The 25,452-nt window shown below is 49.8% G+C and overlaps 2 protein-coding genes across 2 annotated transcripts in view; one reads left to right on the top strand and one right to left on the bottom strand.

Moving 5' to 3' along the window:
* Window positions 1-25,452, top strand: part of LOC144152436 (uncharacterized) — a 294,334-nt gene that overhangs the window by 130,791 nt on the left and 138,091 nt on the right. The window lies entirely within an intron of this gene.
* Window positions 3,404-5,653, bottom strand: LOC144153954 (frizzled-10-B-like). The gene has a single exon (XM_077685747.1). The coding sequence runs from the start codon at window positions 5,425-5,427 to the stop codon at window positions 3,562-3,564; it is 1,866 nt and encodes a 621-aa protein (XP_077541873.1). The 5' UTR covers window positions 5,428-5,653; the 3' UTR covers window positions 3,404-3,561.

Raw genomic sequence — 25,452 nt, forward strand, 5'->3', positions numbered from 1 at the left:
TTATAGTCATCCTCATCCTCATTCTGTTTGTGTCCAATCTAAGACGAATGCCTCTCACATATTTCAATGACAGTTAAAAAGACCCTGCAACACTTTCCTCAACTTTTTTGAAATCTTAAATGCTTGCAGAACGTAGTCACCCAACACACACAATACTTAGATTAAGCGGTCGCGAAGTACATCAGCAAAAAAAGTGCTGCTTTATGCCAATCAGGTAACTTGTAAACTCGCTCAAAAGATTTTGCTTTCTTTCTCGGTCTTGACGTTCTTCGACGGCTCGAATTACGTCACAAAGGCCATGTAGGGGTTTTTCGCCGGTTTTCCTTCAGTTGCAGAAATGAACGCTTTTCGATAGCAACTTACAAAAAAGCCACAAAAACAAAGCAGAAACGGAAGGCGTATCTGGTGTGACGAGCAAATCAAGCAGTGCAGCTCCGTGCTGGCGATAACTATAGCTGTCACACGGGTTCCAGGCGCGAAGGAAAGAGTGAAAACGCGTATCGAAAGCGTTGCAGGGTCCCTTTAATGTCTATGAACAAATGCTTCGGAACTTGCATGTTCATATCCCAACTTTCCCTAGTTTACGTTCTATAATGTGCGTCGTCTACATGTTCTCCAGGCGCAAGGCCGCAATTGTGGCTCCGATCCCTTTCTTCCCATCAAAGATTGAGTTTCTAGGATGGGCAAGTTTACCTTTCCCGGCGGCAAACGATTTGGAGCCGCTTATGCGCTCTTGGTGCCGTCTTCGGCTCTGTGGGTGCAGGCTGCTCCTACTCTTGTGCGCGCATGCGCGAATGCGTGCATACACAGCACGATATCAGTAAAAGTGCTCCAATTAGCGCGAATTGCGCACTCCTTCACTTCGCCCGTCGTGCGCGATGTGTAATGACATTTGCACACGCACATGCGCACACACACACACACACACACACACACACACACACACACACACACATATATATATATATATATATATATATATATATATATATATATATATATATATATATATATATATATATATATATATATATATATATATATATATATATATATATATATATTTATATTTATATATAATCGGATTTTGATAAACGGAAATCGTTGAAACGGAACTGCCGCTTAAACGGAACCCTAGCCTGTAATTTGGTTGCTTTTGTATACAAATAACGTAAAAGCACTTTCGGTTACCGGAACTAAAATTTCCTTGTTACGGTGTAAACGGAACCCAAAATGGAACTTCCAGTCAGACCCATTGGCATGAGCATCAGCTTTTCCCGGTTCTGGCTGTTTCGTTTTTGTTTTTTCTAGTCTCGTTGACATCGTAAGCCTCGTCTCGTTAGTGGTGATATGAGGACAAGAAAATGACGAGAAGGAAATGACGACAAGAAAAATTCCTGTAGTTTGTCACATTTTTTGCGTGTCGTACTGTCCTCTTGTCATATTCTTCTGTCGCGATTCTGGCAGCTGGCTATGTCACGAAATCATGATGGCTGTCGTAGCCACAGGCAATTCTGTTATGACTACACGAATGTTTGTCATTGGGAAAATTGAGTTTGTCGTTACGACATGAATGTGTGTCGTGACAACAGGGCGTCTGTTGTCACAACAGGCTTTTTTGTCGTACGACAGGTATTCCTGTATTCCTGTCATCCTTTTAGTCTAGGACATGGGCTTTTAAAATTCGGGGGCTCGCAAGGCCGACTGGACCGCCGCGGTATCGCGGCGGCGTGATGTGTTGCGGTTATATAAAACTCAGCCACCTGTGCTGCATGTCCCCGGCGGTTCGTGCCTCGCATCCTAAGGAGGCGTTCCCCGCTGCGCAATGACAAGGAGCGGGCAATCCGTCTTTGTGTATAGGCCACCGCGGGCCACAAGAGAGGAGGGGCCCCTGTTCGTCCCTTGTAAAAGCTCCCCAAGTAGTGAAGTAATCCACCGAGGAGGGATTAAGGCCGCGGCTTTGGCTTCCCTCCTTCGCGCCGCTGGCGGAGCCAGTGTTGCCGCAATGTTGTAGATCCCCGTCCCGCGATGCTGAATTATTTATGGCCCCCGGGAGGAGTTGGTCGAAAAGATTCCCTCCGCCCCAGCAAAAAAGAAAAAAAGAAAAGACCGTGGAATCCCGATGCAAGTGAGGCGGTCGCTTACTTTCATAAATAAGGCTTGCATTCCTTCCTAGCGGCTGCGGTCACTCGTATATACCCGTCTCCTCCTGCGTTCCTTTCTTCAGCCAGTGCACCCGGATCAGCTCGTCACTCAGCGTGGCCCACGAGTTGCTGCGGGGAAGGCCCAGTGAAGCTTCGGACGTGCGGGGTGCATGTTTCGTTTTCGTAAGATCGTTGTTAACGGCGTTTGGACGAGCGGAATAATTACAGTGAAGTCAGCGCGTTTGATGGACCGACCGATGAGAAACACGTGGAGAGTGAAGTACAGTAAATCAACGTTATGACGAAGCCCCAGACCGGAAACTGACTTTGTTACAAGCGGTACTTCGTTGAAAGCGGGGATAATTTTTCTCTTCTTGCACTTGGGACCATTAAAATTCGAATATAGCGAAATTCGTTATATTTGTTATTTTCGATATTCGAATATTCGTTATTCGAAAATTCGAATCAGGCGAAAATTTGTTATAACGAGCGCTTACGGTTGGTTAGCTGGAGTGGGAGATTGATTGGATGTAGGGGGAAAAATTAAGAAATATGGCGGCACCTACCGTTATTTATTGTTGCAAGCTTTGGTAAAGGGTTCCTGAAACTTCACAACGGTATTTATTGCCATCGTTGCATCTTAATTCTTTAACTTAAACGGGCGATGGCAGCGCAACGCTCCAGCTTTTGCTCCGACCTTATTGAGCATATTTTAAGGGGAATAAACATTCCTGTGTGTATGAAGATAATTCATATAAAACTTGGAAAGTTACTAAACACGCAAAAAAAAAAAGCGACGGTGTGCCCAATAATTGATCAGTGCTAAAAATTGCGACGACCGGACTGATTCAACCACCTTGAAAACCATCACAGTCATTTGAAAATAATATTCATCTGTTCACTATGCCTAAACCGGTGCGCTCGGCATCTCGTTCGCCCAACGCGACCGTACGTAAAACGCATTAACCTGGAGGTATAAAACAGTGGCCAGAAACTACGCCACCTGACACCGTCACACGCACCTTCGTCAAGAACCGGCTGCGTAAAACGGACCAAAAACAAAAACCGAGGGACAGCGTAACTTGGTGAATTGGCAAGACTTGACAATCTAGATTCAGAGACAACTTCATGTAAGATTTTTCCGCTATGTTCGTACAGTCAGAATTCAAGCGCGATCGCTATTACCCTTGGGGAGTATCGCAAGCAATGCGCTTGAACGAAACAAAGCAAAAGAGCAACGAGAAGACGTGAGATCATTTTCGAGAATAAATATTATTCAGTTGTCAGCTTTCATTTACACGTATTTCCTCCATTCGCGACTCACGCAACAGTTCTATGTACAGGGTGGTCAGTTCCTTATGTACAGGGAGGGGTCACAGAGTTAGTTATGTACAAGGCACGAGGTCATCGGTCACACTCAAACCATCGTCACATGAGTCAGGGCTTTTCTGTGCGAGTGGCCCTTAGTCCTTCCCATGGACGCATGGAGCGGATGGAACTGGTGGTGGTACTGGGGCGACGGCAGACCGGCCGGCAACGGCGGCTTGGTGTACTGCAGCCTGCGAGACGCGCGACGACCACAGCGCGAAGCGCACACGTTGCCCCAGGCGGTCCACGTCTTGTTGCTCCAGATCCACACACCCGTCGTAATGCCCACCAGGAGCGACATGAAGATCTTGAGCATGAACACTTCCTCCAGAGGAATACTGTCCTGCAGCCGGCAGGGGGCCGAAGCGTCGCCCCGCTTGGCGAGGCACTCGACGACATTGGCCGTGGCACGGGCCTTCCAGGCCGGCATCTGGTGGTACTCGTAGAGCAGACACGCCAGCAGCGTCAGCGCGGGCACCGTCGACAGCACGGAGAACATCCCGATGCGAACCATGAGCCGCTCGAGCTTGTTCGTGTTGCGGCCGCCTTCCTTCATAAGCTTGCGTATCCGCAGGAGCGACACGAACCCCAGCAAGATGAGGAGACCGCCCAGGCACAGGACGAATCCGAGCGGGCCGATGACGAAGCTAAGCAGGGCATCACGGCTTTGGTTTCCCACGAAGCACAGGCCGGTCAGTTCGTCGCCGTCCACGTGGCGCAGCGCGAGCACGACGATGCTCAAAACCCCGGGCAGTGCCCAGCACATGAGATGAAAGTAGCTGGCCAGAGACTCGATGGCTTCGTGTCCCCACTGCTTGCCGGCGGCCAGGTACCACGACAGGGTGAGGACGAACCACCAGAGCGCGGCTGCCATTCCGAAGTAGTACAGGAGGAGGAAGACCACGATGCACCCCCACCTGTCTATGCCTTCGACGATGAGGTGCGACTCCACGCCTTCGGACTTGTTGCAGGAGACGAACTCGGAGCCGGCGAAGATGCGGAAGAGGTAAGCGACGCTACTGAAGCAGCAGCACAGGCTCAGGAAAATGATGGGCCGCTCGGGGTAGCGGAAACGCGTCGGGTTGAGCCAGAACGTGGATACGGTGAAGATGGTCGCCATGAAGCACACGGCCGCCCAGATGCCCATCCAGATCTCCGCGAAGTTTTTGTCGTTGCGAGTGAAGAGGAAGTCGACGCCACAGCGAGGGATGCACTGGTCCACATTTCGTCCCGGAAGGTCCACCATGGTCTCGGGACAGTTCTTGGAAGAGCGCCCACCCGCCGACGACTCCGTCGAGAAGCTGTCGAAGAAGCGGCCGTTCTGAAACTTCTTGAAGGGCGGGAAAGCGTGCGGCAAGGGAAGATTGAGAAGCTTGCTGTGCGGAGAGAGCTTGCTCGGCTCGGGCTTTTCGAGGAGGTACTTCGAGTAGCGTTCGTCGGCACCTGGAGGGAACTCCATGCAAAGACCGTTCTTTTCGGGCACAGGTAGCCGGCTGCAGTTGAGCGCCTGCGGCCAGTTGAAGTTGAACTGCGCCAACAGTGGGAGACACTTGGACTTGACTTCTTCACAGATGGACTGGCAGGACGGAATCGGAGTGTCCACCTGTTCCGTGCACATGGGTGCGTAGAGGGAACACAGGAAGAACTTCAGATGCCTGGAGCAGCCGATTTCGACGAGAGGCACGAACTCGTGAACCTGTATCGCAGCCTGGCTTTGGTCGGTGTGTCCCATCAGATTCGGCATGCGCGTCAAGTTGTAAGGCATGTCCTGGCACATGGGAATAGTAATGCGCTCACACTTGCTGCGCCGTCCGTGGTCGAACTGCATCCTTTGGGCGTCCACATGGAAGTGAGGAAACACGAAAGCAGCGAGTAGCAGAAAACGAAGCGGCGACATTGTCCTCGTACTCGTCATGACGGGTCACTCGTTTCCAAACACGCGCACAGTCGGGGAGACCACGGTTACGTGACGTCAGCGCGGAGTCGTCAGGAGCTGCGGCCTAGCTGGCATGGCGTGCACCAACGCGAGCGTGTAATCCGCACGGAGCACGACCTCCGAATGAGCATCCTTCGGTGGGCGCCGCACTTCAAGTAAGCAGCCGGCGGCACCGAGCCGAAGCCGGCCGCGGAGGAGTTGGAAATGTAGTCCGTGAATGGATCTCCGAATCTCCCTCCGCGACTTCTTGGAATATCATCAGTGTAGTGAAAAACTTGCCACTGCACAGAATACAGTTTTCCGTTTTTGGTTTACATAAAAAAGCCTCAATTAACCCTTGATAATTTTTACCTGACAAAAAAAGCGCGACCGGCCTTGGCACTATGTTTTACCGCGCACACTCAATGCCAAGTGAGCCGTACAGCGGCAGTTGCGGCGGCGTGCAGGCTGACGCTTTTGAAGTTCGCCGCCACTGCCAGGAGCGCGCCGCCGCTTCCTCGGAGATGGGAGGGGGAGCGTTGCGGCATTTGTTTACGGTTTTCTTTTTCTCTTTTCGCTTCCGTCGAGGAGATGTAAGGCCGGCACCGAGCGAAGCTTACAAAGCAGGGGCCGGCGAGGGGGAAAGGAGGGGCGCGTGTTATTTCGTCTTTCCTTGGCGGGTTGTAATTAGCCGCCCTGCCATGGGTACCTGCTAGAGCAGCCGGCTTGGGGTGCCGTGGACGTGAAGAGTAGTAGGAGCGGAGGGGAGAAGTTGATGTGGAAGGCAGCCGAAAGACTACTTTTGACCCCTCGCCACTTTTGGGTCTGCTTCGCCGCTACACAGTTTTTGTCGCGCTTCTCTTTTTTCTCCCGTCACTCGAGCTGCTTCGGCGCTCGTTTCATGCTCCTCCGCCGCCGCCCGCTTCTTTCATTCCCCTCTCCCCCGTGTTCTGCTACGTCCACCCAACAAGCCGGTCGACTAGCGTACGCGGAGAAGCCTCGCCCTCCTCTGTTGTGTGCGTGCCGCCGGCTTTTGATACCCGCGGCGGAGGACTTTTCCGTCGCCCTTTTCGGACCGCATCTTGCTTTCTGCCCTCCCCCTTCTCGAAACCTCTCCCAAACACGCTTTCGTGCTGAGAGCGCGGCTGAGTCGTTTCTTGTCTCCTTGTTCCTCTGTCGCTCCCTGATGTCGCAGGACGAAGTGCCTTCTTCATCTCGCCGCTGCCTCCGCCCCTCCCGCTCCCATTAGACTTCCTTTCTTTGCCGCCACGCGGGTATTTTTCGGTAAAAAAGAAGGAAACAGCGCCGAAGCAAGGTGGAAATGGAAGGAAATAAATTTTGCTCGATTACTTCTTTTCAACTGATTCTACCTGGGAGCAGACGTGTTGTCACTGCTGCAAGCGGCGTTTAATTGTCGCAGTCGACAGGACTATATAAGTGCGCATGCGCAGCACCCTCAGGAGAGCAGACGACAGCGGCTGGAAATGCGCGTGCGCGAAGTTCGTTCATCGTCGCCGTTGGTCGTCACACGTCCGCACGTCACACCAGAGGGGTAATGCCTGGCGGACACGGCATCCTCTTCTAAGACGTGACCGGTTTCTAGCCGCTTCCGCTGGCCGGCAACGAACGACGGGTTCCTTGCCGCTCCGTACGCTAGTCTGAGAGCGCGAAAAAAGCCCAACACACACTCTGCTGGCGGCACTGTTTCTTCGACAGGGGTGTCACGTCAGTGTGAGCCTCTCTCGATTCTTCCAGGGGTGTGAGGTCCCCCGACCTTTTCTTTCTTTTTCCTCCTTCGCCCGAGGGTAGAGTTCCTCTGAGTGTCGAGATTGATGATGGACCGCCTGTGAGCAGCGTGTTCTTTCCCCTCTTGCCAGGTTTACGTGTTTTTTTCTTTCCGGCTTTTCCTCGCATCCAGCCGACAGCTCGAGTCTGGTTTCCTCCGTTGCCGTATGCACCGCTGCCGGACTCTTCCTTTTCTTCATCTTGCCTCCTACTTATCTTTCTCGACTGCCTCGCCGTGAACGATTCACCGCGCTAGTAGAGTGAAAGAAAGAGAGAGAGAGAGAGCGGAAGGCACGCGCCGCGCACACGGTGTCAGTTGGCGTTACGCTTTGAGTAAGCGCTGCTTATCACCTGCCCACACAGGTCTTTCTCCCCACACCGAGCCTAGTTTACACCTGAATTTACTGGCCTGCTCGTAACTCAAGTTACGCTACGAGTCCCCGCGCGCTGTACTTTTTTTTTTTTTTCTAGCAGCCTACGACGCAAGCGCAGGGTGGTTTGCAGTTGTCGATTTCTTTACGTAACAGAGTCAAAGAGCCAATCTAGGGTCTCGTGTCGTGAATCCGGTCGATAACAGTATTCCCTGATTCATTGAATTTTTTTCCCTCTTTGCATCTAATTTTTGTAAGTAATTTAATATTTTCGTCAGTATTTTTCTTCGGCTAGTATTTCTTTGATGGTTTGTCACCGATGCTTCGTTTGTGTCTCATTCCATGATTCCTGCTATGAGGACGATGATGAATGAACTTTATTGGTCGGAGTCGAGGTGCAGGCGTGATAAAGAAGCTTCCTGTGTAATTTTCGCCTGGATGTCAGAGATACCCTGCTGAATGTGTCGTATTCCACAGCGGTTCTTTTTCCTAACATTCCTTCTGGGCATAATTGCGCTCCCCTTTCATCACGAAATTAAATACGCAAGTCAAAACACCCACGCCATAACCGAGGCTGATGTGCTGCCATCAGTTACAACGAATTTGTCCCCCTCGAATCTGGTTTAAAGAATATTTGCTATTTCGTCAGTCATAGCATAGCCAAATTTCTTAAACTATGCACTGCGAAGTGCATTGCACCGATAAGAAGGTCGAATTTCGGTGAGGCAAAACTAGAATGCATGGGTCATACCGAAGCAGGAACGTAGTCGTCATACACAAATCTGGACCGAAGTATAATTTAAGATTTCCACCCACACGACATTCTTAAAGGGACCCTGCAACACTCTTTGAGCAGTGCAAGTAAACCTGCGCGACGTTTAGATTACACTGCCAGGAATACCTGAGCCAAATATTACACGTGCACGTGAAGCGGTGAGCGCGCAAATCGATGTGAAAGACGCGGAAAAACAAACCGCTCTCTCTTCAGTTGTCCTCATTATGCATGGCCTGAGGGACGTCACATAGGCCATGGCTGCCCGATCGGCTGTCACTGGTCAACTTCGCGGGTAGATTCTCCCATTTCCGTCGTCGTCATCGCTGTGTACGAACCTCTTCTATGCCTGAACCTGTAGGCACAGTTTTGCCGTTTCTTTTGTGTTTTGAGTGCGCGCGGAGTTTGAGTGATGAGCTCAATACTTCGCTTTCAACGGGACCACTCGACTACAAACGTTTATTGCTTCAAAAACGCCCTACCAGCCCGAGCGCGCACTTGCGAGCAGGCACCCATGCCTGCTTTTTTGTGGCACCAGACCGGAAATAGGCCCCTCCGTGTTGCGGAGAAAAGGAGAAAACTACCCGGCATGTGATATATCGAAGGCCGCCGAAGAGAACGCCGCGAGCCGCCCCCCTCTCCGGGAGAGAGCGCGCAGCTTTCGTCGCGTTGCCCGCGCTCGAGTTGAGAGGGAACGATTATGCGCGATTTCTCATCGCGCGTAGTTTCGTTAATTGTGAACGGATTTTCATAATTCTTGCGGGAGGAGATTTCTGGGACAATAGACTTTATGCCAAAATACATTACTAGTAGTCGATGGCAAGTGTTGCAGGGTCCCTTTAAGGTAGGCCCTTGAATAAAGTTTTCTTGCGAGTGTGCAATGTATAACGTTCTGTGCTTCGCTGCACGTGTTCTGAGTTCATCGGAGTCGGTTCGAAACCGGATACTTGCAGCACCAGTTATTGTTCATGGCTGAGGAATATAAAATGGCCTGTATATTTCTGTGCATGTTATACAAACTGTCAGACTGTATAATTGTGTCCTGAGTGACCTAACACCAATGGCACCTATAAGTAACCAAACGTTTTTTTTTTTCATTTTTGTTTGCCGAAAAAAAAAAACACGCTTAAAATTTGTTTTTGTTTTCCAAAACAAAAAATCCGCAAGACACAAATGAATTGGCTTCTTACAGTTTGGTTAGAGAATATACACATGTAATAACGGACATTTGTTCCTGCTGGTAAATTTTATTTGTTTGGCTGCAATCGTTAGACAACAACCCAACAACGTTGTTATATGCACCAACATTGATGCTTTTGTTTCGGGCGTGTCAAGCCTGGACTGTGACTGAACATTGCCGATTACAATTATGTATTATGCTCGTCAGCCTGCCATTTTGGGGCGCATTTGTATCAGTATGTGTTTCCTTACATTACATTCGCCTGACTGATTGATGAATTTTAGTTCAAAAGATGCTAAATTACGTAACCTCGAATCCGGTATTGTCGTAAATTACCGACATCATTATCTGTACCTTGTTTCTTCAACGTTTCTCTTTACTTTTGTTGCTTGCCTTTGTCCTTTTTTACTACATTATCGTAAATGCAAAGTGTATTGTGTCACTGTTTCGACATTACTGAATAATGTATTAACCAATTCCTGCAACAGCCTACAGCAAGGGGCTAGCAGTAGCCAAATCAAATCAGCTTTAACGTATGATATCAGATAGGAAGAAATATTGGCAGCAGCATGCACGACTCTCGGCTTCGTATCGCGCCGTCAGAATCATCCCTTTTGCTCGATATCGCGTACGCGAGCTGAGAGAAAGAGAGAAAGGGAAAGATAGATCGACTAATCGACAAATAGAGTATTCTTAACGACCGCTGGCGACATCATCTCAGCGAGAAGGTTATCTCGGTTTGCCACGTTATTTAAAATGTAAGAAAAGGGAGCATTCTTGTTTCTTAATACTCACGTGAACGCTAATACCAAGTTCCGCAACATTACAGAGTTACCGTTGAACCTGGATGTGACGAACCTCTACGTAACGAATTCCTGGATTTAACGAAGTTCTGCGATTCCCCATTGCCAGCCCCATTTAAACCGGTGTTTTTGCGATTTCTATGTAACGAAGACGTCGCAATGGTAAACCTTCATGTAACGAATTCACTGCGCCTATGAACCACTGTTTTTTGCACTTTTTCGGAAAAATCGGTTGAATAAATGCACTAAATTTACGAATTTCACCCGCACCGCAAACTACCGTGCGTTGACACGTGTCAGTGTGCAGTGTCGGTTAGGTTCTAGGCCTGCCTGTCGGCGTGTAGTCACGCGTCACCACCGCCATCTGCGGTGTCGGTTCGTCGGTGACGATGCCCGTTGCCAGAAAACGAAAAGTTTAGTCTTTCCAAGACACGCGTCATAAATGCCGTCTCCGCCGGCGAGAAAGAAGAGAGCGCCGCCCCCCGGTTGAGTATCCCAGCTAGCACCCTGTTACCAATTTCGAGTGCGGAAAAGAGCATCAAGTTCGCGGAAAGGCGTCCTTTCAGCATATGTTTGGTCATTGAAACGAGTTAAGACACCGAAAGGTGTCGAAGGGCAAAAGTGATACTTAAGCTACGTTTGTGAGTACGTGGGTGAGTGACCTTGCTTCCTTAGAGAGCCGTGCAGGGACTTATAAGCTCGTGGGAAATCAACTGGCGGAAATCACGCAGTTTTTCACACTGAAATAAATCCTTGAAGGGTGAGTTCATGAGTTCGCCGTCACTGATGTATAGCGGTTTCGTTTCGTTTCTCGGCTTTTACTCGAAACGTGCATGATACGAAAAACTGCGAATTTTAGTTAAGTTAGTTATGTCCAGGTTTACCTGTATAGCGGGGAGGAGATCCGGTCCCGGTACGGTACCCGATAGGCGAACGGCCCTACTGCGCGTGCGCAGAGGAGGGGAAACTGGTGGTTGGGCGCATGCGTAGGTGCACTGGGTACCGCACTGGGAATGGTTCTCCGCTCTGTTTTAACGCTCTATTGCTGCTTACCATTGTACCATAAGATGATTCCGCGGGCAAGTCAGAGTCATGTCAGTTACTGCAATTCGGACATTAATTTAGGGGAAAATGAATAACGGCATATCGGGTCTCGGCACGCCAACGAGGACATGTTAGTGAAGTTGTGCAGGTGTACATTACATGCAATCAAGTAAGCATTCACTGTAAAGTCGCCTTTATGGAAAAGCACGTGAGGTCCAAAGGATTGTGGGTTACGGATGCGCTGACCGCGCCACGGCATCTCTGGACACGCGAACAGCGCAACTCGTTAAGGTTAGCTTTCCTCCAGGGCCGTAAAGTTGGCTCGCCCGTAAAATAGCGCTGCTGTAGGTATGGCTTCCCGACAAAACGTGTTTTTTTTTTTTGCAATGGATTAGAGGTTACGTATACGGGCAGGGTCATTCCGGTAAAGTTGGCTTTGTCGTGAAACATCATCTACTCGGCCTTCGGGCACACACAAGCACACATGCACACAAACGCACATGTACTTTCACACGAATGCGCGCTCACAGAGACTGCAAAGTATGACGGTGCTGACTGAACCGGGCATTGGGCTCCAGTTACATGGTTACCTTTTCTTATGCGTGCGGAATCTAAAAAAAAAAAAAATGTGGTTGAATCATATCGCCAAACTAGCAAATTGTTTCAAGTATAATGGCCGGAACCACCATAGAGGTATAATGACCGCATAATGAGGGAGCAGTGTTTATTCTATAGTTAGCTTGTTCGGCTACAAAGTGTCATGCGTGCGAGGACGTACAGGTTGACGATACTACATTGCTCAGCGTTCCAATCAAACGTGGGCGCACCATCCTTACGGCACTGCTGATAGTGAATCAAAGTCAGCGCGCAGGTTTGCGGCAAAGCCACGAGCGCTTTTACTAGTGGAACTCCGCGCTTTACGGTGGGATTTCGCTCAATTACGGGTAGTACAGAAAACGGCATCCTTCACCTGCGTATGAAGCTCGAAGGGACCGTGAGTATAACATACACCCTTCTTTTATTTGATAGGACCAGCCACCCGTAATAACCGCTCAACTCCATTTCGGATCCCTGATGACGTTACCCCCCTCTCTCTCCCTCCCTCCCCCCCTCTCCCTCCCTCCCTCCCTCTCCCCCCCCCTCTCTCTCTCTCTCTCTCTCTCTCTCTATCTATCTATCTATCTATCTATCTATCTATCTATCTATCTATCTATCTATCTATCTATCTATCTATCTATCTCTTTCAAACACACAAACACGCCCCCCCGCACACGTGCACGCACGCGCGCACACACACACACCCACACACCCTCGCACACGCTCATGCACGCGCAGACACGCGCGCACGCTCACGCATACGTACGTACGCACGCACGCACACGCACATGCACACGCACACAGGTAACTAATATACGCAACCTTTCCAATTTTCAGCTACACAACGTCCGTGCGGCGTCATAGGGTAACAATACCCCCTACCTCCCCTCCCCCACCACCAAAAGTCACAGTAATCAGTTTTGGAACTCCTCGCCTGCCGTCAAGAACCAAAACCAGAAGCAGCGTGCACAATGACTGACGGTAGCACTTCAAGGCAGCTTGTAATCAAATAAAATAGTCTCTGTGACGTTATAGGAAAGAGGTGACAAAGTGGCTCGTGCGTCAACACTCATTAATATGTCCACTTAATTACCTAACATAACTGTTTGAAGTTCGCGTTACAATTGAAATTATTGGAATTCTTACCCGCAATCCTTGAAATGAAGCCAACTTGTGTTTTGTCTTCCTGGTTGCTATATTAACAGTGAGGCGGAAACTACGATTCGCGGTAGAATCGCCAAGGACGCGCTCAGCTGCGATCGGTAATTGGGGTCGAAGTCGCCCGCTACGTGGCCTCCATTAAACCGCGTCAATTACCATACATTACGACGACGCTCTATCAATGTCGAAGAAACCAAACAAGCAGGCAAAACCTCGACGTCCTCGACACCCATACGTAACACGGCGGAACACTCCGACTCCTGCCAACAATTAGCCTCCATTGCTTGTCAGGTGGATGTGGGGAGGAAGAATAACTCAATCTGGAAATCTCTCGATCCATTCGCGGCTTGTCCAACTGCAGGAAACCGTGGGTTAGCATAAAAAAGGCTCGATGCAATCGTAATGGGGCCGTAGAATTAACGCACGTTATCCACGCACGACTGAGCCGACAAAAAAAAAAAAGAACTTCCGGGGCACCTAAGATTTTTTTTGAGAATGCGCGATCACTTTTCGCAGCGTTATATCGGCGAGTTTTAAAAGAGGAGCTGTTCAAGATTTCTTCTGTCCGCGCATGTGGATCCTTAACAGAAAACTATCATCATCGCCGAAGTGCACAGGGGGAAATGTTATGCCAATAAGCGTGAGGTAAAGTGGCGAGGAGGCAAGCAGGCCACGAGCAGGTGTTGCAAGTGTGCGCCTAAAAAGAAAAAAGAAATCATGGCGCAGCTTGCACTAATGGTGCAAGGCTGGAGAAACAGCAGAGCTGGCGGCCCCTCTCTCTTCTTCAGAGACCTGGCTCTTGCACCTCACATGTATTTCTGGAACTTGCCGCTGAAAGATCTCCCTTAGTGTCACTAGATAAGGTTACAGAGTATCGACACTCTTTTCTCCTATTGTTCCGTGCCGCCGCCGTGATAATTGGTCCGTTCGAATCACGTGACATTTGTTTAAACTGTGACAGTTAATGGGCACCGCCATTTTATTTTTTATGCGTTTTCCGCCGGTCAACTGTGGTAGTCTCAGCTTGTCGTCCCTGCTCTGCGGCTGCGCGCGACTGGCGTCGTTCATAACGCGAATCAAAGGTAACGCGCTTCGCAGTATTTCAGCTGCAGAAGTGTCCGAATATGCCACGTCGTTGCGTCTTCGGCAGTGTTGTTTACAAATGACCTCGTCAAAGATAACGGTGAAGCCGCAGAAGCGACGATCTGGCAACACTGTTAAGCACCAAAATGACCGCCGTTGCTAACTTGCATGCCTCAGTGGCGGTACTCTGCGTCTTACCTAGTGACACCAGTCTCCATGACTGGTAGGCCCGGATCGTTTCGTCCGCAGGCTTTCACATCTCCCCCAAAGTGGACAGCGTTAGCACGCGCTAGAACCCGGGGCAACTGAATTCGCGAACTCGGCGTCTGTAGCGCTAACTCGGCGTCTGTTCTCTCCCCTTTAGGCACGAACGCATGTGAACTGGCAAGGAGTAGAGCACGCGAGAGATCACGCCACAAACGCTGGGCAGAGTGTTCTCGAAGGTCGAGCTGGACGACGCTGAGCGCTCCTCACGTGGCGCACGCTCATGTGCGCTCGGTATTTTTTCTTGGTATTTTTGCGAGCTCACCCCGTGGCGCAAGCCTGACCGATGCCTGGTGCTCATCACCAGGCGCACGCTCACGTGCGCTCGGTCTTTCGTAGGAATATTTTTTGATTGATGGATTGATTGATTGACTGATTGATTGATTGATTGTTGGGTTTAACGCGCCGACGCTACGCAGGCGATGAGGCGCGCCGTAGTGGAGGGCTCCGGATTAAATTTGACTCCCTGGGGATCTTTAACGTGCGCCGAAATCTCGTACACACGGGCGTTTTTGCTTCTCGCCTTCATCAGAAAAGCGGCCGCCGCGGCCGGGAATCGAACCCGCGACCTCGTGCTCAGCAGCGCAACGCCTTAGCCACTAACCCACCGCGGCGGGTGAAATGTTTTTTTTTTACTGTAACGCTATACAGCGTAACTGTAAGCTTAAACAGCTCTGCTGTTAAAAATGTGGATTGGGAGGTCCCAGCAGTCGAACCCGCAACCTTTACGCTGTGAAACCGGCGACCTATTGTCGCTGGGCCACCCCAAAGGCCCGAGGGGTACGGGGTTAGCAGCGGCGGGGAGCAATAACACGTGCCGCCAATTGGAAAGAAGAAAAAGGAAGGAAGCTCACACTAACGAGTAAGATTTGAAGGTAGCGAAGCTGTATGTAACCTTCACGGCCATCCCGAAGGTTTAAGTGCCCGATTGCAGCCGATTTGCTTCTTCGCTGCCGCAGTGACCTTTACTGCATCATTGTTGCTATAAGTGTGAGCTTCCTTGACTTTTTTTTTTTTTTAAGTGATCATCCTTGAATCACACCTTGGAGGGACGTACGCTATGAAGTGTTTTTCTCGTTCCGAGCAAGTGTTGCCACGATTACGGCGAACGCTGGAGTCTTTCTCGTTCCCAGCAAGGGTTGCCAGCCCCGCTTTGGAGGATTGGCTACGGCTGGTTACCAGGGGCCATGTGGCGAAGGTAGCATGTGGAATCCCGCGAAGAGGGAGCCACTCTCGTCCATTGCGTTTCGCGCTGACATGGTGGTGGTGGTGGTGCCAGAAATGCTCTGGATTAAAAGTTTTTCCTGTTCATCCACGATAACGGCGAACGCTTGAGCTTTTTTTTCGGGGGGGGGGGGGGGGGGCAATCTCGGCCAATCTCCTTAGATGTGTACGGTTGGCTTGCGAACGTGCGGTGGGGGCGCTGGGCGGTCGCCGAGAGGCACACACACACACTAGCGCCAGGCATTTTTTTTGGTTTTAACTGCCGCGAGGCCCGCGCTCACGTACGTGCGCTCGGCAATTTCTTCGTATTTTTGACTGTGGGCACGAAAAGTTACAATTTGCTAAACAGCTTCGCTGTTTAAAAAAAACAAACAAAAAACATTTCCTGTGGTAGGAATCGAACCTATAGGTCCCTGGAATTATGAAACCGGACTTTCGCATCTCAATAGCGAACGTGGTCGAATTTTTTTCTACCTTGTCATCATCATCGTTTACCCTTATCCTTTGCGTCTCTTCGTTCCTCTCTCCGTTAGTGTGACTAAGATCCGTGGCCAATAACCCTGGTTATGCCTATGTTCAGGCTTTACGTATAATATTCGCGGCTATGTTTAAGGCGGCTATCTACCCGTGGGTGACCTGGGTCCCCGCAGTCAATGTGTATGTGTTGTAATCAATGCCGCGGCCAGACTATTCAACTGCGTCGTTAGATACTCCCAGTAAACAAGATGAATCGACAGACTTAACGGCGTTGCATCGTACGGTACGCCTCTGATCAAACTGCGTTTTGTGGTCGGCTATTTAGACCAAGGCGTGCCTTTCACACTGCGGGACCTCGGGCGACAGCGCTGATCTTCAGTGTGACATGATGACAAGTTATATCTTTGGGGGTACGCGCTCATGGGAATAGACTCATGAATACTCGTATTCCCTCGCGAGAAAGCCGTGCCTTTCAAAAGGTTGTACCCGTAAGAACGTTCTCCCAAATATACGTGCGCAGGAAATGAGGTCATGCCCTTTAGCTGCCAAATGCTCATTCCTGTACTCACGATCAGAATCCCAATTTTCGACTGAACGTCCCGCACTCAGACTGCCTCGGATTCACTATAGTGAGTTCGCTTATACAAATGTAGAAATGAGGACAAAGAATGCATTGCACGTGCAGTGACCTCGGCGGGGTCATGATACTCTATACTCTGAGTATAGTTCTGAGCGGGCGAAGAAATTGGTAAGAAGAATATCAGAGCTCAGAACGAAAGCTGGTCTGAACATCGGATCTGAACAAGACGGAGAGCACGACCAACGTGACTTGGAACTGGCACGCAGACATGGTATGCACGTGCGGGCTGGCGAGCCACGCACTCATGCAAGGCCTTCCGGGAGATGAAGGCTGTTTTCTTGCACATAAAGGCCTCCGAGCACAACTTTTACGAGCGCTAAGTCGCAGTCTTGCTCCCTCGGTCAGCTTACACGGCCGCCTGTTCGCTGTGGTTCGCTGACGAGCGAAACGGGCTTTCAGCTGCGTACGCTGCAGGAAAAGCTTAAAATAAGAATGCCGTGAGGAGACGACCCATAGTTTTCGACCCCGTAGTTGCTCTTTAGCGTCGTACAGCTTAGTGTGCTTGGCGAGTTTTAGTGCATACATACCACGCAAGAAAATAAAAGGCAAGAAATAATCGTTTCCGGGTGCAGAATTCCAGGGTATAACGAAAAAAAAAAAGAGCGGGAACACAACTCTAAATGGGAACAATGGAATAAATAATAAATGGAGGGTGTAGTACAGCACAATGCTCACTCGTTCTGCTTCGACGCAATTTTTATCGCACTTGGAAACATGCCAAGAGTAAGCTTATTTCTTTCGAATTGCTGTTGAATGCTTTATGACGGGCTGATGCAGATGAATTGTGTGTAGTATGTGTAGTTAAGGACTCACTATTAATCAATCGTATTGGACGTATTTTGTATCCGTAAGACCGGAAATGATTAAGTTAGTCGGAATGCGTACAGCTGATAATGGCGGTTTGCCCGGGGTGAACATTAGCGAGTAAGTAGAGTTTCTGTCGTACTTTGATGAAATGCCGTACAGTTTCAGACAAAGATTCGAAAGAATAAATGCAACGGGTGTATGCAGTGTAGTGTAAAGTGAGGTAGAGTTGCAGTGGAGAACTCATAGTCACGGGTGGCTGGTCTGAGGTCTTGTGAGGTAGAGTTACAGTGGAACGTCCAATGGGGTGGGTGGTTGTTCTGAGGTCTGGGGCGTTCAACCAGTACAAAGGTAAGCTTGTCTAGGCGCACATTTGCCTCACTGGCAAAGTTGAGGCGACGTCCGGAAAAGTAACTTGTGTTTGAGGTGAAGTTCCAACAGGAGAAGCCATTTTATCCACCACCGCTGGAGGTGCAGCGGCTTATGGCGCAGCGCGCATTTCTGTCCACAAATAGCGTTTGCTTCTTAGAGGCTTCAGATTTCGTGACAACCCGACACTTGACGCACTTCTATAGACTCGAGGGTAGGAAACCGACGCAAAGACAGTGAATTCAAGTGGAATAATTTGGAAAAAAAAGGCCCTTCTAACTGACATCGCGCTTTCTTTTTCCCAATTTCTCTACGTCCGTTCGCGCAGGTCTTTCGTAGCCTCCCCACACGTGCCACCATAAGCAACTCCGGTCGTAAAACGTAAAAGCTTGCGTTCCAGCCCGCATGGGCCGGACCTTTTTCTGCCCTTTTCTATCCACGCTCACTCCTTCAGTGTTCCCCTCTTTGTTTATATTCCACCCCCATGGCGCTGCTTCCATTCTCCCAGAGCTGCATTTCTCTGTCCGGTTCAGCAGACTCCTTGCTCAGCCTTTTCTCTCTCTCTTTTTTTTTTTTTTTTGTTCTCCTTGTGACATCTGGATGGTTTAGAACTTGCGTTTCTCCGGCGGTAGTGGTGGGTGTCGTCTCCTGCGTGGCCCTGCCGCTGCGATGTATGTTCGCGAGCGCGCGCGCGCTCTCTCGACTCGGAGAAGCGCGCGAAAAAGTTGGCGCGGTTATTTCGGTCTGCTCCAGTGCGCCCCGCACGCGCTCTTTTATGTGTCCGTCCCCGGTCGTCTCGTTTCTCCGCAGGCGCGCTTTTTCCGCCCGTTTTGATAAGAAACGGCCGGCGGCTTGTATGCGAGCCGTATGCTCCGGAACTGTCACGCAGCGACGTGGTGCGCATCTCGACTCTTCTATGCGAGAGACATCTGGAACGCCCGAGCGCCCCATTTTTAGGACGTGTACAGCAGACGGGGCGTTTTGATAAAAAAAGAAAGGAAATTACGGAAGTGGTAAAGATGCGCAGATATGCGGCGACGCGATTTGAACGCGGCAGGGAGCAAAAACGTAATAAAACAATAAAACAACGTAATATATATATATATATATATATATATATATATATATATATATATATATATATATATATATATATATATATATATATATATATATATATATATATAATTTGTCTTGTGAACTTTTGAAGAATCTTTGACGCAGCTGCTTTGGAGGAGAGATGAGGTTAGCTGGAAAACGGTTGCTGCACGTGCCACATGGCCTGAGGGATTTATGCAGCCGACTAGCAGCTGGTTTTTTCAGTTTGCCGGCCGATGTCTGTGATCTTCAAGAGCCTTGCACTACTGGGCACGACGTCGAGGGTTAGATTCCCGGTAGTGGCAGTTATTTTTCTTGTCGAAAAAGAAACATCTGTACGGGACATTGAGGCGCACGTCACCTTCAGGCGGTCAAAATTAAGATGTGGCCCTCTTTAAGACGTGCGTCATTGTCCAGCTATAAATCGGCTGTCTTACCCGGCAAATTATTAGGTCGTAAACTTCTTCGATGAGAAATATAAGCCTGAGCTTGATGGTGGCACTTTTAAGCAGTCATTTTCGTCGGGGTTTCTAAAATATAACCAAACTTGGTGTCTAACGCTTTAAACTGATCATAGATTGTAAGGTTTGGAGATGAGAGAAGCTTAGGATCACTGCAAACCTTCTTTGCTTCAGTATTCTTCCGCACGGCGAACTTGTACCGAAATTTCGGGCATGCTCGGAGAGAGAGCGAGCGAGAGAGGGAAAGAGAGAGAGAGAGAATGTTTATTGACAGAACAAGGAATGCGTAGGGGAGAAAAATCAATGGGCAGCAGGTGGCCATCCTATTCCGGTAGGCCTCGTGCCGCGGCTGGCGTTCTTTTAAAAATTGTGGTTCATTCATTAGTCACAGGAATCAGTAAAACACGAAAATGAAATGTGCAGCGAAATGTGCAGCTGAACATGATTTGCGAGTTGGCGGCTGTCTTGTCGGTGTGCTTGGCGAGCGCCGTCCTGCTGGCGGTTCGCTTCGGCAAAGCTGTACTGGCGTCATTTCCGAGACGGATGTGACGGCAGTGAAAACTTGGTGTATCCCGGCATAAAACACTGTCGGGTTAAAATATAAAACCCGGAAACGAACAACCCTAAGTTAAAAAGGTTATAAAGGTTGCTTCTCCACAAGAAGACCCTGTGTGCAGGGGGGCACCCTTTACAGGCCGCCTGCTTCGTTGTAGTGGCGTCATTTCCGTGACGGATATGGCGTCACTCAAATATTTGTGTATCCCGGAAGAAAACATTTTAGGGTTAAAAAAGGCAAAGGTTTACTAATCTCGTTGAGCGGTTTCGCCGTCGCGGTAGATTTAACCTACATTTGGCCGCAATTGCGTGTCACGTGACTCGTCGGTCCGACCTCCGCAAAGGGCCGGAGTTCGCCGCTGCCGTCCCCGCTGCCGACTTGGCGCAGTCGCTCTCCGCCTTTGGTTCGCGCCTGACCACGTGACCCGGCGCCTGCGTTCGAGATTAGCATGAATGAGAGCGAGACCTGGCCGTCTTCTCCGAGCGTTGCGCGGGAGCTGAACGCTTTTAGCCGTCGGCGGTAAGCGACGTCTGACCACCCCGCGAAAAGCTGTTCGGCTCGGAGAACGCAGGAAGCGGGACCACAACCGCATACAAAAAAAGGCGTTCGATGAATGGTATAATAATTACAGCTGAATCAAAGGTTTATCAAGTGAAATCAAACTTAACCAAGCTAAGCCGAGCTTTCGCTTTGCATATTCATGGTTAGCTGGGCTAAGCCGCAGCCATTTTTTTTGCCGTCATTGCGTACACAGTCCCCGCGGTGTATAATCAAAGTTTGGACCCATTTATTGCTTTAGCTGTATAATTGCGCTCCATGCACCCAGTGTCTTTCGGACACCGGAGGGCGGAAAGACAGTGCGTATGCGTGCGTGTTCATCGGGAACAGAGGAATTTTGTTCAATGCGCATGCCACGAAAAATAGCCTTGTATGCTCAAACTCGAAGGTATGTGCGTGGCCTTCTCCTACTACGCGCTGTTACTTCTGGAAAGGTATCCGTGGATTTTTCTTGCCTATTCTTAGCCACGTTTAATACATCCATTCTTGGAGAACAATGGCGACATCATACACAGATCGCCGGAAAATAAACCAAAGGAGGCGGATCAAGGAGTGCACATCATTGACCATTGTCCATTAATGCGTTTCCGTCCTATAACTTTGGCTATGTGTATACGCGGTCGGCCATGCGCCCTCCAGCATCATTTGGGGAGACCGTGTGGTGAACGATAAGTCTTCGCGAGTAACTCCCATTGTTCCTGGCCCCGTTGTTCCTCGACTTGGCCGTTTATGCCAGAGAGCGGGCAGCAAACGACGTTACCGTGGATGCAGACCGCTATTTCAAACCGGAGGGCACACGCCATGCAACCTACGATGCGATGAGCACTGAATGCGGAGCTATCTTTCAGAATCCTCCTTCGCTGTTGTTGGTTCCGCGAATCACATTATCTTCTATTTTTGTGAGAGGCAAGAGGCGCGTATGCATTGGGGAGTTGAATCCCTCGGCTGTTACGGGGTGCAGGATTATAGGTTTCAAGCGCTGTCTTAAGTGCGCTGAAAATCTTATTAACTTTAGTTACACTGTGGATCACGGAGTAAGTAACCACGTTTTTTTGAGAAGACGGTGGGTTTAAGAGCGATTAACCATGCGTACTGGACCGCAAGTGCCATGGTGCCCTTTCTCCGTGAGACTGGTTCGGACCACCAAAGTGGGTGAAGTTTCGCGTACATCTACACTGCTTTTTTGTGGGTTCATGAGATTAAGCGTATGAGTCTGTGCGCACGCTTCACGATTTTTGAAGAAACATTTGAGCAAGGCAAGCTCCGGCTAGGCTGACCTTTTTGCTCATAAAATTAGCTCGCTCGCTCGCTCGCTCGCTCGCTCGCTCACTCACTCACTCACTCACTCACTCACTCACTCACTCACTCACTCACTCACTCACTCACTCACTCACTCACTCACTCACTCACTCACTCACTCACTCACTCACTCACTCACTCACTCACTCACTCACTCACTCACTCACTCACTCACTCACTCACTCACTCACTCACTCACTCACTCACTCACTCACTCACTCACTCACTCACTCACTCACTCACTCACTCACTCACTCACTCACTCACTCACTCACTCACTCACTCACTCACTCACTCACTCACTCACTCACTCACTCACTCACTCACTCACTCACTCACTCACTCACTCACTCACTCACTCACTCACTCACTCACTCACTCACTCACTCACTCACTCACTCACTCACTCACTCACTCACTCACTCACTCACTCACTCACTCACTCACTCACTCACTCACTCACTCACTCACTCACTCACTCACTCACTCACTCACTCACTCACTCACTCACTCACTCACTCACTCACTCACTCACTCACTCACTCACTCACTCACTCACTCACTCACTCACTCACTCACTCACTCACTCACTCACTCACTCACTCACTCACTCACTCACTCACTCACTCACTCACTCACTCACTCACTCACTCACTCACTCACTCACTCACTCACTCACTCACTCACTCACTCACTCACTCACTCACTCACTCACTCACTCACTCACTCACTCACTCACTCACTCACTCACTCACTCACTCACTCACTCACTCACTCACTCACTCACTCACTCACTCACTCACTCACTCACTCACTCACTCACTCACTCACTCACTCACTCACTCACTCACTCACTCACTCACTCACTCACTCACTCACTCACTCACTCACTCACTCACTCACTCACTCACTCACTCACTCACTCACTCACTCACTCACTCACTCACTCACTCACTCACTCACTCACTCACTCACTCACTCACTCACTCACTCACTCACTCACTCACTCACTCACTCACTCACTCACTCACTCACTCACTCACTCACTCACTCACTCACTCACTCACTCACTCACTCACTCACTCACTCACTCGTTCCGTGGTTCACAAAGCGGCCGGAAGGATAATCATTCGCGGCTCAATGTGTCGACCGAGGGTCCATAGTGGTACACATGTTAATACCAACATTAGGGTTGAATGGATTTCACAAAATACAATACAACTGGGCGACAAATGTACATCGACTTTGAGAAAGGCACGAATCATTTGAGTGTGTAGGCATCAAATCATTACGGTTTATATCTAGCGGTTGTTTGAGTGCCGGGGCCGGTCGATGCGAGACGATACGCCGTGGGTGAGTCAGTATACTGCACGTGCATAACGGCTGATTTCGTGGTCGCTTGCTTGGTTAAAATACCTAGCTGACCGACTGGCTGGTTGATTGCAATTTTTTCATGCGCATCGTATATTCACGAACTACAGGTTCGTGGAGTCGATCTTTTAGTCATTTTTAGCCTATTTCAGCAACCCAGGGCAATAAATAAATAAATAAAATATTTATTCAACAACTGGTGCTTCTCTTAGGGCTTCCGCCCGGAGGTGGGGATCCTCAGCCCGAAATTCCCTAGCTGTTGCTGGCGGCGCGGGCCCTGTTCACCAGGTCAGGCTGGGTTGTAGGGTCCTTACTTGCCAGCCACGCCGTGTAAAGTAAATATATCGTTCGTATTGCCCGATAAACCCTCCACGCGATCTCACAATGTTTTCTTTATAATGGCCAGCCCACGGCTATGCGGAGTCAACCAGAAATCTGCCTGGCCATCTGTAACGCCTGACGTGTCACACTCGCGGCATTCCAAAATGCTGTGAATAAAAGGCACTCATACTTTGTTATTAGACAACTTATTTTGCCCCTAAAAATGTTTCCCCAGCAATGCATAGGTATATAGTTCTGATGAAGGCGACCTTTGATGGGTTGAGTGTCTAGCGCTCCGGATATATGGGTACGGGTCTTATGAGGTATTTAGTAAAATGTCTTTGGGTCATCATACTTTGACAACAAACAGCCTACTTGCCACCCGGAAAATAGCTTCGTAGCAGTGCATGTGTATGCAGTTGTGAAGGCAACTTTAAGGGTCAGCTGTGTAGCAGAACGGCTTAAAGGTCAACTGCAACGAAAATTTACCTGCCCCAACGTCTGTATTAACGTGCGGTATACAACCATAAATTCTCTTGTGGCTCCATTTAAAACTCCACACGTGCGCAGTATCTTTATTAAAATCGTTTGAAAACGCGCCACTTCATCCGACGCCGCACCTAGCGGAGTGTTGCCGCAACTGGTAGCCGCTGCGGCGAACTTCCGGATGTGACGTTTGAGTCAGGACTCCCCGTGCTGCCGTCTTCTCGCCTCGCTAGCCCTTTTACGTGCGGCCTCACGCGAGTTATCAGGGTAATTCGTGCCTTTTCCATGAATGATTATCTTGACATGTTTCCGAAATGCGAGCAGATGAAGACGCTCTGGGTTGCCGAGGCGAATTCCATTGGGCGAACAGGAGCAAGTGGAGCGAGCAGCCAGAGCAGCACACGGGAGTAACGGGGACATGTGCTTTCGTTCCGCGAATGAAACATTCGCGCTGCTCCAGGAGCAGTGAAAAGAGGGGGAGGGCGAGATGTCAAGAGTCATGTGACCAAACGTTTCCCGCGCTCGCTTCCCGGAGCATTTCGCGCGCTCGTGATGTCCGCACGCAGTTATTCCTCGCCAGTTTTGCCAGATACGTGCCGGTGGTTTTGTGTCTGCCTACCGCAAGGCGACGAATGAAGAAGCCGAGCGGATGTTCATGTTCATGATAAAGCGGCCATCATCGTGTCTCCCAAAAATTAGTTGCGAACGATAACAGCGTCCACCGTCTTTTCCAGATACGACTCCACCTTCGGTCGCTGCTCCGGCGGCGTGAACAGGTGCTCGAACATAAACTCATGCAATGTCAAATCGTCGTCGTCGTCGCTGCTGCTGCTGTCCGATGATGAGCTTGCGCTTGAATCTGTGGTGCTTTCATCATCTAAAAGTAGCAGCAATTCCTTGTCCAGACGGCCGCGCTTAGCTGCTGCTGTACGCACTGATCGACTACCGCGGCTGCTGGATTCCGCCATTTTTCCTCCGCCACCCGGGGATAAAACCAGAAGTGACGCAAAAGAGGTCATGTGACTTCCTCGGCGTTCCCTGTTACTCCGCCGCTGGCGACGGAGCACCGGGAACTGCTCTCGGCTGCTCTCGGCGCCAAAAAAGTGCTCCTCATCGACCAATGAAACACAACACCCCTGCTCCTGCCCGACCACTGGAAGACGCCAGAGCTCGCGAGAGCACTTTGGGTGCAGTTATAAGTGCTCCTGTTCGCCCAATGGAAAGCGCTATAAAAGAGCAAATTCAGAGTGCCGGGGCCGGTCGATGCGAGACGATACGCCGTGGGTGAGTCAGTATACTGC

This window comes from Haemaphysalis longicornis, unplaced genomic scaffold, assembly GCF_048455015.1.
Source record: "Haemaphysalis longicornis isolate Haplotype H1 unplaced genomic scaffold, Haemaphysalis longicornis Haplotype H1 scaffold_9, whole genome shotgun sequence".
NCBI lineage: Eukaryota > Metazoa > Arthropoda > Arachnida > Ixodida > Ixodidae > Haemaphysalis > Haemaphysalis longicornis.

Excerpts from the sequence above, each read along its gene's own strand:
- LOC144153954 (XM_077685747.1), bottom strand. The coding sequence starts at position 5,427 with ATGACGAGTACGAGGACAATGTCGCCGCTTCGTTTTCTGCTACTCGCT.